The following is a 13,740-nucleotide window of genomic DNA, read 5'->3' as shown; positions in this document are numbered from 1 at the left end:
TGAACCCTGAACGGGGTATATTAAGTTTGTCCCGAAGTTTGTAACACCGAAAACTGAACGTCGGAGACCCTACACATTTTATAATTGATCAGCATAAAAAACTGAGTTGGCCGGTTCCGAGTTTGAGATATCAACCAAAAATTTTGCACACTTGCTTTTCTTAAGAAGCTGGCTCATTTGTTAGAACTGCCGATATCAGATCACAGTAGCATATAAACTAAACAATCGAAATCAAGTACTTGCATGGAAAACTTTTTTATTTGACTAGGTATTTTCTTGAAATCCTGATGTAACCTTCGAAGAAATTTGTTCAGATGGGATCACTGTAGCGTATAGCTCTCATATAAACTGATCGATCAAAATCAAGAAAAAGATTGTTTAATAACCCTTTTTGCTATAAACCTGTGTAGGGTATTATAGCTTCGGTGCAGCCGAAACGAACCTTTTTTTCTTGTTCTAGACATACATAGTTTTTTCTGAAATTATCTATATAAACAAAACGTAGTCAGGTTAGTTACACCATTTATAACTGCAGAACGACTTGATCGATATTGAAGATCTGTGATATGTTGTTATAAGATAAATAGACTTGAATTGCACCGCGACCTTAGGTATATTGTGCCCTAACAGAGATTACAAGGGAAAATGCCAAAAGGTTGTCAAATCAATAGGTCTAAATCATTCCGTCGGAGTGCTACAAATTTTACCGGCTCAGTTGGTTTTAAAGAAATTTTGTTCAGTAAATAATAGATAAGGTCTGCAGGTAGATAAGGGGAGCTCAATGAACTGGGGTGTCATAGTTTTAGTTGGATCATGTTATTAGAAATCTTTGCTCTTTATGACGTGGTAAAAATTAGAAACTTAACCCAAATGAATTTTGGGGAATGCTGTTAGGGGCTAGATTCAAAAATAATAATTATAAAATAACATTAGCTCATTTCGTTGCTGTTCAACAGATTGCCTTGAGAAAATTACAAGTTTGATCTATTTACTACCGCTGCATTTTGATAATGTATACATGATTGGCTTGAATACTTTATTATGGCTATCGCCTTGTTACGATGTAGGAATCAAGAATAAGCATAATTATTTTCAACTCAATCTGCTTACAACTTTCTGACCTGCCTGCGAAGATTATAAATTTAAAATATACCATTTATTTCTAGTTAGGTAGAACCAATTATCTTGCGGTTCTCAAAAGTACCCTTCAGGTCTGCTATAGTCTCACTATATATTTCAATATTTGGAACTCAGCTTCTAAAAAATCGGCAAAATTTATTTGATTCATATTGCAACTCCTGGTAGTGGTTATTCTGCTTGATCGACGCTCGCTGCATATTCAGTTTGTTAAAAATAGCGAATTATATGAGCCGATTGTAAGTAAACATTAAAACATTAACTAAAAATTAGTTGGTATACTTATTGAGGACTATAAAGATTAGAACTGCAGGCCAGCATTACTTGAGGAATTTGTGAGATTCGCACAAAAGTAAAAGAAAAGAAGTACGACCAATGAATCATTGCACTAACTTTAGACCCTGTATACGTGCCGACTTGTGTTATAGCGCTTTTTTGTGAAAATTTTACCACTCAGAACTTATATTTCGACAACACACTTAGTTAGTAAGCTAATAAACGCCGAGTCACAAGCAACCAAAGAACGTAGATCCGCAAAAATCCCACAGATAATAGATAATAAAGTGCTAAAACGAATAACGAAAATATAACGATGGACGTTTTTCGACGCCTCTTCGTTGACCTTCAACGACAACTGCACACGCTGCTACAAATAATATTGAATTGGCAATTTGTACGCTGGATCGTCGACTACTATTCGAAATTAACTAACGATCGTAGCATTGAAAGCGATGCGAACGCCGACGACGCTAGCGGCAACGCTGACGTACAGCAACTCAACACCAAAACCAACAATAGACCGCGCATTAAATGGTCGTGCGGTGTAACCGAGGATGGAGCAGGAGCCAACGCCACGGACGCCAGTAACGCGGTTAGCGATGGCGGCGCTGAGCGTCCGGAAGGGCACAACAGCGCTGCTGCCGAAGCTGTGACACGCGTCGCGCACACGAAGCGCTTACGAATTGCAGCTTCCGATATGGTCGCGGGTGACCAAGAACAGCAATTGCCCGACATACCGGTGACAGAAACTGTTACGGACGTCGGTCTTGCGGGTGTGCTGAACACAATTCCAAGCGCAAATATGGGCAATGTGCATAGTAGTAATAAAAACAAGCATAAAGCTAACAAAATTAGTGCTGGCGGTGAGGTATGTTGAGCAAATTTATTGCAGAAAAAGTACAAATATTTCAAAAATTTATGAACAAAAGAAAGTAAACTAAAACTTTGGGTGTACTTATAATATTGGGAGCTAATGTGAATACTTTGTGTATTGAATGGTACAGCTATTCGGGCGCTTAAATGTTGTCTTAAAAAGTATTTGTTGCTTTGTTGGATGGTGTTCTATCAGTAATTGGTGTCTAAGGTGCCTACCTAATCTTCCGTGTTGCATTTAACCGAAACCCTTTCGTCATTCTCATGTGCACTCTACGCTCGTGACTGATAAGATTCTATGCAAAATCATCGAATCGTTGCATAAATAAGTAATTATATGTGTGCAAATGTGTAAGTAACTAAGTGTTAGAAATATGTCTGTGACGTGCTCTACTAATGTATTGTGGTGAAAATGTTGTGTTACAGTTATGAGACAAAATGCATTTGCAACCATAATCAGTTAGATTTGAGCAGTGAAATCAAAAGGAATTTTGAAAAAATATTAGTTTTTACTGAAAAAATATTGAAATATTAAACAAAAGTTTCGAAAGTATAAATTAGTTGTAAGTATATTAATAGTTACAGTTATTTAATAACTTATTTATAAATATTCAAAATATAAATATCAGTTAAACCGCAGCTACAACAACAAAGAGCACGCAAACATGTAATTCAAGCCTGGCGCCTATGTCAATAATATGCCAAGCAAAACTTATAGACATACATAAAAGCATCTATATTAGAGCGGATCGATTTAGAGGGTGCCCAAAAACGGTAAAATAATGAATGCGAGAAGTGTTTAGCTAATCATTCTGAACAACTTTGCCTCAGAGACTATGATTCTAGCTGGGTTTCGAGCCAGCGATTTTTGTTTCTTTTTTTAGGAATCATAACATTTTTTTCGAAATTTTTTAAGATAATAAAATTTTGTTCGTCAGTTTTTGAGATATCCGGATGAAATTTAATAAGTAAGTGCATTTTGATATTCTTTTGATCATTTGTCGGATTCGGCAAGATCGAACAATTATATCACATATTTGCCATACAAACGACTATTCAGATTTTTTAAACTTCGCCTTAAATATTACTGGTGCGAAATCGGTGTTAAACCCATAGTCTCTTAGACAAAGTTACACATAATGAGCCGTAGGAAATTTCCCACATACTGTTTATAGTGTAAAAAAAAATCGACCCGCTCTAATGTATTACCTATATGTAAGCTCTTTTATAACCGCAAATTGCAAACTTGTCGCAAACAATGACGCGATCAACAACAATTATTATATCATCGCTCGATCGATTTCAAAAATCAGCCGCTCAATTCGTGTGACATTGAAATTCGTCCCGAATGCTCTTGAGTCCAACTGTTGTGTATCAAATTAATGCCGATCGCGCTTCATTAAGAATGAAAAACAAATAACTAATTGGATAAAATTGGGAAAAACACTTAACATACTATATATACATGCATACAGACACATATACATACATACATTCATGTATATGAAAAGTATTACTTTTAAGCAGCCTCGTGTTATCTATACCTTTTCACGATAAATTTGGAAAAATATAAGCATAAGCTAAGACCGTCCTTAAATTTTGGTTTTTTACTTCTTAGTTATGAAAGACGGAAACGGGTGAATTATACAGAATTTTAAATATGCCATAAATATTATATGTGACCTGGTCTACGGAAAGGGGGCTTAGGTGTCAAAAAATCAATTTTCACTTTTTAGTTGATTCGGATGGAAGATGAGATGCTTTTTCACGTGATAGTAAAACTAGTTTTCGCACGTTAGCTCCCTTTTCGTAGACCAGGTCACATATAAACGTTAATTTCGGCTGCACTGAAGCTGAAATACCCTCTAAGGCTGCATTTCTTATAGCATAAAAGGATATAAAAATATATTTTCCTTGATTTTAAACATTCAGTTTCTTTTGACTTGAACAAAATTTTTGCCGAATTTCGTGAAAATATCTTCTGAAATAAACAACGCTGTTTACGCAAAGATATGATTTTGACCGATCAGTTTGAATGACAGTTGTATCCTTTACTGATCCGATGGTCCGGACAAATGATCAGATTCTTGGGGCGAAAAGAACGTGTGCTAAACTTCAGAACTTAAATATATATCCGACAGGAATGACACTTCATAAAAACAATCGGCTCTACATACATCCGGAATGGACCCGTTTTTATCGGCAGAATTCGGCCGCTTCAATAAGAAAACAACAACTCTTTTTTAACATCTATGGTGTAATAGAACGAGAGTTTTAAAACATATCAAACGCCATTTGTGGATTAAAGTAACGTTTAATTCCAAAAAAAAAGAACAACAAAGGATCTGTGTGTGGACTAGTTATCCCTTACATATACATACGTAAATGTAACTGCAATTGTGGCAATCCTGTAAAGATATAATAAAACCGGCTCGAAAAATTACTGCAGCAAGCAGCAAGCAATAGGCAATCATCACACATTACACACTTTAGTAAAGAATATTTGAAGTCATATGCTACTGATCTGTGTTGTGCTCAAAACTTTGATGATGAGTGCAAAATGGTTGAAGTGAAATTTATAATTATCATTCCACAACCCGTGGGATCGAGGCAATCTTAGACCATTCTAACGACAGTCGGACCTATGTATTTTAATCCGGCCTAGGACTCAGTAGAATTCTGCCGCTACAACAACGCGTAATCTTAGAAGTATCAACAAAATTTTGTATGATCAACATAATAAAAACAGCGTACATCAAATGAGGTTCATGCTTATTTTTTTGGAAAGTGATGAAACGGCAAACACGGTATATATGAAATATCATATACTAAGTCGAAGTAACATACTTATATGTATATACTTAGATGACGAAGTATGGATTTGAGAAACCGTAAAGTACATCAACTAATTACTAAGTAGAAATTCACTCACTCAGCTAAAATCGAACAATTTTAATTGGTAATTTCGGAACTCACACACAATCGCCAATCATATAGAGCAAAGTCGATACACAAAAAATTCTGATATTAGTTATATGGGGACGACTGAAGTTTTCACCCAATTTTATCTCTTTTAAGTACAAAGATACACTGTTTATGAGTAAAACAAGCTCTATCTTTTTTCATTGCGATAACTAACACATTGTATATAAGTATGCGATATAAAGTCACCCGGAAGTTCGAAAATATTTATATTAGGTATAGGGTGGCTCAGGGAAATATTGACTCGATTCAAACCATTTTTGATAGATAGAGATTCTATTATCAGGAAATGATTCTCTGAATTTCAATTGTATATCCCTTACAATTACCGATATTTTCGGCAAAAAGTCAACTATAAATACTGGTGTCTACATATTCGGTACCTAGGGCTTTCAACAATTTTGGTTGGTTTTGGACAATTGTTGGTCATAAAGTGGCATACTCTAATATCAGAAGAATGTTATTTACCGAAATTACTGCAATCGATCGTCCATATCCTGAAATATAGGATTTCATCTAAAGGCGGGCGGTGCCACACCCATTGTCCAATCTTGACACCAACTCCAATAAAGCCCTCTCATACCATTAATGGTGTTGGTTATGGTAGCTGAAGTGGCTTAGGAGGTATATACAATAAACCAAGTACAGTGCAGGGTTATGACCAACTTTTCAAAATTTTTCGCTCACAGACAATGGGACCGATTACTTCCATCTCGTTCTTACTTCTTTGCAAGCACATCTATCAAGTTTCATCAATATATCTCAATTTTTTATCAAGCTACAGCTTGCTGTGACGGACGGACAACAGACAGTCCCCCGGATTACAAATCGTCTTATTATCCTGATCATTTATATATGTACATATATACTTATAACACTATGTCTATCTCGATTAGTTTTAGGTGATACATACAGCCGTTAATTGAATAAATATTATACAATTTTATAAAATTAAACAACAAAAGGCGGATTCCAACTTTGTTGGGGATACTTAGAAGGCTTACAATTAAGCATATTTGTTGAAATACATATATTTTTTTTAAATATATGTATGTATGTTTATAAATAAAAAAAAAGGTTTTCATTAAGATCACCTTTTGGATTTGGTGGAAGCTTGAAAACTGTAACACATTAAAAATACTAAATATGCTAATGTTAAATATACAGTTTTGTTGATTTTGTGTTTTGTGCTATAATTAAGGGGGTTTATGTGCTTTATAATATGTGTATATGTATATACCATAAGTATTTGAACTATGTATATAAAAACACTAAGAATCGCTTAATTGGTCCCGTTTATCGAACAAAATTTTATTGGTACAAAATATAATAAATTCTTTGGCATAATTAAGGTCGATTAAACGAAGAACTAACGATATAATTTAACATGTTTTAATTAAGCGGGTGCTACTGTAAATATGGTATGTTATATAATATTCAAGCTTTCGGGACTATGTTTTCAATTTATTGAATTATTATAAGGTCTTGCAACGTATAAATGTTATGTCGTTGATAATAATATATATGTATACTTATATCAGATACATATATGTGTATGTATGTAGTCTATTCATAATTTATGTTGTTAACAGTGTAAGAAATGTGTTTCAATAATGCTAAAGTGTCTAAAATCCTCGGTTCACTACACGGGAAGAGCAAAGATTTCATGCTATTAACTGCTGCCATAAACAAACCGTTAATAATTAAATATGCAAATAATGCTTCTCTATGCACCTTTAATGGCATCTAAGCCTTTGATGTATCATAATTCATTTTACATTCTCTTTTAGGGCACTTATTCACAAAAGTCTCCCAAGACGACAAACTCACCGAAGAAGCACAATTCAAAGGAGAAGAATACAAAATCAAAGAAACAGGCAGACGAAGTTGTTGTCGAAAAATCGGAGCCTGACATATTAATATCCAGCAACATAGTCGATAACAAGGCTGAACAGGCGCCAGAGAACTGTTTATCCGAAACAAGTTCAGAGCAGCTTAGCTTGAAATCAGCAGAGACTGTGGAACTTGAGGCCAAATTAGGCGAGACAGAAGAACAAACATCGAATCACACACAAATTTCCTCGCAACAATTGCATTCAAAGCAGCAATTTGATTTGGAACTAAACAATCAAGAAGACGAAAGCAAAGAGGAGCCAATTGAAGAAGTCAAAGTTCCAGTAACAACAACTGTTGACGCCAAATTTGAAAAGCTTAGCGCAGAACAGTTAGTGATTGCAGAACCAAGAGCACTCACAATGACTATATCGTCGGATATACATAGCGTACCCATCGCTGAGGGTACCAATGCCGAGAGTGTGCTCTATAGAATTAAGCGTGGCACTACACTTCGGGTACATGGTGATGCCACACTTTTGGGACGCGAAATTATCTTACACACTAACTATCCTGCAGAGGGTAGGTCACTTAACTGTTAAGTGAAAAGAAGATGTCATCAAATTTATATAATTCACTTTATTGCAGGTAAAAAATTCATACGCACCGAATACCGTGTATTGGACTGGCATGCTCGTAATGGGAAACCATTTACCACAAATTTGAGTAAATATGCGCACATTGTCGACACGGACATATTCAGCGAGGTGAAAATGAATCTCTCAGGTACCTTTCGCTTCTGGTTTCAATACAAGGATAGGTATGTAAAAGAGTACGAACCGGTTTTCTAGTTACTAGACTAAGTTTTCTCACTTCGGTGCTCTCATAAACATTTTATAGCAAGGGTTCGGAGCCGGATGGTGCACTTTATGTGCAAGTAGAGCCCACACTGCACGTTGGTCCACCCGGTGCACAGAAGATCATACCCTTGAATTCGGTGCGTTGTCAGACGGTGCTTACAAAGTTATTGGGTCCGCTCAACACGTGGGAGTCGAAGTTGCGCGTTGCCAAGGAATCAGGCTACAACGTCATACACTTCACTCCAATTCAAGAGCTCGGCGGTTCGCGTTCGGCCTATTCGCTACGCAATCAATTGAAGGTGAATCCGCATTTTGCTGTAAAGAAGGGCGGTGAGGTCAGCTTTGACGATGTGAACAAGGTGATAAAGAAGTGTCGTCAGGAGTGGGGTGTAAGTTTGAGTTTCGTCTACATAATTGTATACCTCTGGCTTACCTCTTTCTTACTTTATTGCAGATAGCTTCCATTTGTGACATTGTGCTAAATCACACGGCCAACGAGTCGGATTGGGTGCGCGAACATCCCGATGTTACCTACTCTTGCGCAACTAGTCCGTATCTGCGTCCTGCTTTTCTGCTTGACGTCTTACTCGCCAAGTGCGGTGAGGATGTGGCAGCCGGACTTTTGGAGCATGTCGGTGTGCCGGCAGTAATCGAATACGAAGACCATTTGCAGGCGCTCAAATATCAATTACATCAAGTATATTTGCCGAAAGTGAATATTCATGAGCTCTTTCAATGCAATATTAGCAAAACCATTGAGGAATTCATGAGCTTAGTGCGCACGCGCTCACCACCAAAACATGTCGCCGACGAGTCACGTTTCAATGAAATACAATTGATTAAAGATCCACAGTTTAAACGTTTGGGTGTCACCATTGATATGAATCTGGCATTGGAGATCTTTAACGCCTTCCATGGCGATTGTTTCGATGAAGAATCACGTTTCCGTAAATGCGCCGAGACTTTGCGTTACCGTTTGGAGGCGATCAATGAGGAAGCGCGTGCAGAGGTTCAAGGTTATCTCGGCTATGCTATCGAAAACTGTTTGGCCGGCATACGGTATGAACGTGTGCAGCACGATGGTCCACATGTGCGCGTAATTTCCGAGAAGCATCCACTTTTTATGCAGTACTTTACACAATTGAAAGCAGTCGGTAAGAGCCTCAAGGAGATCGAGGAAGGCATGTATGGCGATTTGGGTAAATTCTTCCAAGCGCACAACGGCTGGGTTATGGGTTATAGTGATCCATTACGCGACTTTGCCGAGGAACAGCCGGGACGTGGTAATGTGTATCTCAAGCGCGAGCTAATTGCTTGGGGAGATAGCGTCAAATTACGTTACGGCAAGAAACCAGAAGACAGCCCCTACTTGTGGAAACACATGACCGAGTATGTGGTGACAACCGCCAAGATTTTCGATGGTGTACGTTTGGATAACTGCCACTCAACACCGCTTCATGTGGCCGAATATCTTTTAGATGCCGCCAGAGCAATTAATCAAGATTTATATGTTGTTGCGGAGCTTTTCACGAACTCCGACGCGACAGATAATGCTTTCGTTAATCGCCTCGGTATTACTTCGTTGATACGTGAAGCTTTGTCCGCTTGGGACTCGCATGAAGAGGGTCGCTTGGTCTACCGCTATGGCGGCGAACCGGTTGGCGCATTCTACGTGAATCCCAAGCGTGATCTAGCACCCAGCGTTGCGCATGCACTTTTCATGGACCAAACTCATGATAATCCATCGCCAGTGGAAAAGCGCTCGGTTTACGATTTATTGCCATCAGCAGCTTTAGTCTCTATGGCTTGTTGTGCCACTGGCAGCAATCGTGGCTATGACGAACTCGTGCCGCATCACGTAAGTTAAAGCATTCACTCAATCGCCATTCTCGTATATTTTATACTAAATGAAATATTTAAACAGATTCATGTCGTAGACGAGGAGCGTCAGTACCAGGAATGGGGCAAAGGCGTGGACGGCAATTCCGGCATTATTGCTGCTAAGCGTGCACTTAATTTGCTGCATGGTCAACTCGCCGAAGAGGGCTTCAATCAAGTGTATGTCGATCAAATGGATCCGAATATAGTCGCGGTTACGCGTCATTCACCAACTACCCATGAAAGTGTCATACTCGTCGCACACACTGCCTTCGGCTATCCACATCCGAATGCCGGACCAACCGGCGTACGTTCGCTACGTTTCGAGGGCACACTGAACGAAATTATACTTGAGGCAGATATTGCAATGAAAAGTGATAAACCGTTTGATCGACCGGGTCCATTCAAGAAGGACCCGAATTACATCAATGGTTTCTCACAATTTCAACTCAATTTGCGCGAACACATACCCTTGGATAAGTCGAAAATTTTCCGCGCCACTCCGTATGTGGACGGCAATGTAACACAACTGGATTTCGAAAACCTGTATCCAGGCTCGGTGGTAGCTATCAGGTAAGTTTTATAAACATTCTCTTGAAAAGCGCTCTACAAATGTTTACATTATTACAGAGTGTCTCTGCACAATCCAACGAAACCGCATGCTGAATACCTTCAAAGACTAGTGACGTCTTTGCAATCTGAAAGCGGTGCTATGTACAAAGAGTTGCGTGAAATCATCGCCAAATTGGACCTGGTTGACTTGAACCGCGCGCTATTTACCTGCGAAGAGGAGGAACGTGATCACGGCTATGGTGGCGCCGCTTATGATATACCAAACTATGGTCGTACAGTTTACTGTGGTCTGCAAGGTTTCATCTCTATATTGACGGAGATATCGCCACGTAATGACTTGGGTCATCCGCTTTGCAACAATTTGCGAGATGGCAATTGGATGATTGGTGCGTAACAAAAGAGTTATTCGCATAACCGAAATTTGCTTTAATGATATCTCTGTATTCGCAACAGATTATGTGGCTGATCGTCTGAGTCAGCGTGAAGGCACGAAAATATTATCGAAGTGGCTGAAGAGCTCTTTTGATCCGCTGAAGAATATACCAAGATACCTCATACCCTGCTACTTTGACGCCATTTTGAGTGGTGTGTATGAAGCGCTCGTTGGCCACACCTACCAACTGATGCCAGAGTGAGTTTATATTGACATTATGTGCCTTAAGAGTTCCAAGTTTTTAAAAAAAATTTCGCAGATTCATACGAGACGGTCATAACTTCCCGCAAACGCTTGCTTTGGCCACATTACAGTTCCTATCGACTTGCAGATCTGCTAACTTGCCACCGCTCAGTCCGGCTGTAGTGCCTCAACCACCCGAGATATGTGTAACGCTCTCAGCTGGTAAGCTTGTTTCATACACCAGTGAACGATTGTTAAAATACTCCCATACTTATTACAGGTTTGCCACACTTCTCCACCGGTTACATGCGCTGCTGGGGTCGTGACACTTTCATTGCATTGCGCGGCATCATGTACCTGACCGGCCGCTATCACGAGGCGCGCTATATTATACTAGGTTTCGGTCAATGTCTCCGACATGGACTCATACCAAACTTGTTGGACAATGGCACAAAGCCACGCTTCAACTGCCGAGATGCCGTCTGGTGGTGGTTGAACTCCATTAAACAATATGTCGGCGAAGCACCACATGGCGTGGATATCCTCAAGGATTTGGTTTCACGTATTTTCCCCTACGATGATAGTGAGCCACATCCACGTGGCAAATTCGATCAAAAGTTGATCGATGTAATGCAAGAGGCGCTGCAGATACATTTCCAAGGATTGCAATATCGCGAACGCAATGCGGGCTATGAGATTGACGCACACATGACCGATCAGGGTTTCAACAACAATATCGGCGTACATCCAGAGACGGGTTTCGTCTTCGGCGGCAATATTGCTAACTGCGGCACTTGGATGGATAAGATGGGTTCGTCTGAGAAGGCGGGCAACCGCGGCCGTCCCGCTACACCACGCGATGGCTCTGCGGTGGAGTTGGTTGGACTGCAAATGTCGGTGTTGCGTTTTATGCAATCACTGAGCGAGAAGGGTATTATTCAGTACAAATCTGTGGAGCGCAAGGGCCCAAATGGTAAAATCTACATAAAAAAAAAAAAAAATTTTTCGAAATATAAATTTAAATTTGATGTAAACTGCAGGGGAAGTGACCACATGGACCTACAAGCAATGGGCCGATCGGATTCAAAATAATTTCGAGAAATGCTTCTTTGTCGATGAATCGGAGAAGGGCTTGCAAGCGAACAAGAAGAATATCTACAAAGATTCGTATGGTGCTTCGCAGGGTTGGACTGATTTCCAATTGCGTTGCAACTTCCCAATTACAATGGTTGTTGCGCCAGAGCTTTTCAATCCGCAAAAAGCTTGGGCTGCTTTAGAGCAGGCGCGCAAACATCTGCTCGGTCCATTGGGCATGAAGACACTGGATCCCGACGATTGGAATTATCGTCCAAACTATGACAACTCAAATGACGCCGATGACTGCACGGTGGCGCATGGTTTTAACTATCATCAGGGACCTGAATGGCTTTGGCCTATTGGCTTCTATTTACGCGCTCGCCTCATATTCGCCAAAAAGTGCGGTTATCTTGAAGCGACTATTGCAGACACATGGTTAGTTTGAGTGAGAGAAAGTTGTGACCATCGCGAATATCAAAAGCTATTTCGATCTGATCTGAGATAGCCTTTGACTGGAAACCACAACTCTCTTTTATACCTCTTTATTTTGAATATTTACGGTCTAAGGTCAACGAAATCAAAAATAGTGATAAAATAGTGACAGATTTATTGTCTTGCTAAGAGCAATCTGCTTCTGATAGACATATTTTTCCAGCACTGATTTTTTTGACTATCATGAACCTTTTTTAAGGTCAAAATTCTACAAGACCACTGCAGTGTCTAGCCTGAATAGGCACCACTCTGTAATTAAACTCCAGAAAAGAGGGAATTTACTGAGTCACAGTGGAAAAAATCTGCGACATGTTCAACAAGCAGGTAAATGTGGCATGAATTGAACATGGATCGCACATGCCGACTATTAGAATTTAAAACGACTTCTCCCAAGTTTCTCATTTAAATCTTTTTGTATTGGTGAACTCCATATATACATATACAAAATTTATAAAATATATCTTCATTCCCCCCTCAAGGTCAATTTTGCGCGCTCACTTAAAGGAGCTACACACCTCCCATTGGCGTGGACTGCCCGAACTGACCAACGATAACGGTGCCTATTGTCATGATTCCTGTCGTACGCAGGCTTGGAGTGTGGCCACCGTATTAGAGGTAAAATTGTAACGGTTTTTAAAAAATGTGTTTGAAATATGAAATTTTTCGAATTTTTTTCTAGGTTCTGCATGATTTGCACGCCATTGGCGGCGATGTTTGAAGCGCGCAAACTTTAGCTTGAGACATCCAAAGCGCCTATGCAGCGTAAGAAAGAGAAAAAAAAAGAGAATCCGAGAAAGTACACAAAATTGATCAAAATACAAATAAGAAAAAAATTACTTAAAACAGATCCTTAAGATCACACTTTCATTGTTGTTTACTTCGTGCGTTCGTTAGATTATTGTTGTTGTAATACATTTTATATACAACCAGATACTAGAGAAGTGTACCATTATGCTGTTGATTGATTATTTTAAAAAACATACATACATACATACATACAATATTTTTTGTATATCTTAAGACGGTTAGTTGATGCTAAGTATTGTGAGCTCACTAACTCAACGAACTAATCGCTGGTAATTGAATGCATTTCAAATGCGTATAAAAATATGAAAAGAAATTACTAACAACACACACACA

At 39.1% G+C, this 13,740-nt stretch overlaps 1 protein-coding gene across 1 annotated transcript; it reads left to right on the top strand.

Moving 5' to 3' along the window:
* The first annotated feature begins 1,453 nt into the window (after nucleotides 1–1,453).
* On the top strand, nucleotides 1,454–13,685 carry LOC108978755 (glycogen debranching enzyme). Its single transcript, XM_018949199.1, has 13 exons — nucleotides 1,454–2,284; nucleotides 7,062–7,686; nucleotides 7,753–7,924; nucleotides 8,005–8,353; nucleotides 8,419–9,822; nucleotides 9,889–10,415; nucleotides 10,473–10,801; nucleotides 10,869–11,046; nucleotides 11,108–11,253; nucleotides 11,312–12,004; nucleotides 12,072–12,543; nucleotides 13,080–13,215; nucleotides 13,280–13,685. Exons 1-13 carry the CDS (start codon nucleotides 1,730–1,732, stop codon nucleotides 13,316–13,318), a joined length of 5,625 nt encoding a protein of 1,874 aa, XP_018804744.1. The 5' UTR covers nucleotides 1,454–1,729; the 3' UTR covers nucleotides 13,319–13,685.
* The last annotated feature ends 55 nt before the right edge of the window (nucleotides 13,686–13,740 follow it).

This window comes from Bactrocera latifrons, unplaced genomic scaffold, assembly GCF_001853355.1.
Source record: "Bactrocera latifrons isolate USDA-ARS-PBARC rearing strain unplaced genomic scaffold, ASM185335v1 scaffold_1260, whole genome shotgun sequence".
NCBI lineage: Eukaryota > Metazoa > Arthropoda > Insecta > Diptera > Tephritidae > Bactrocera > Bactrocera latifrons.
The sequence above is the reverse complement of the archived record's forward strand: the minus strand, read 5'-3'. Positions and strand labels throughout refer to the sequence as shown.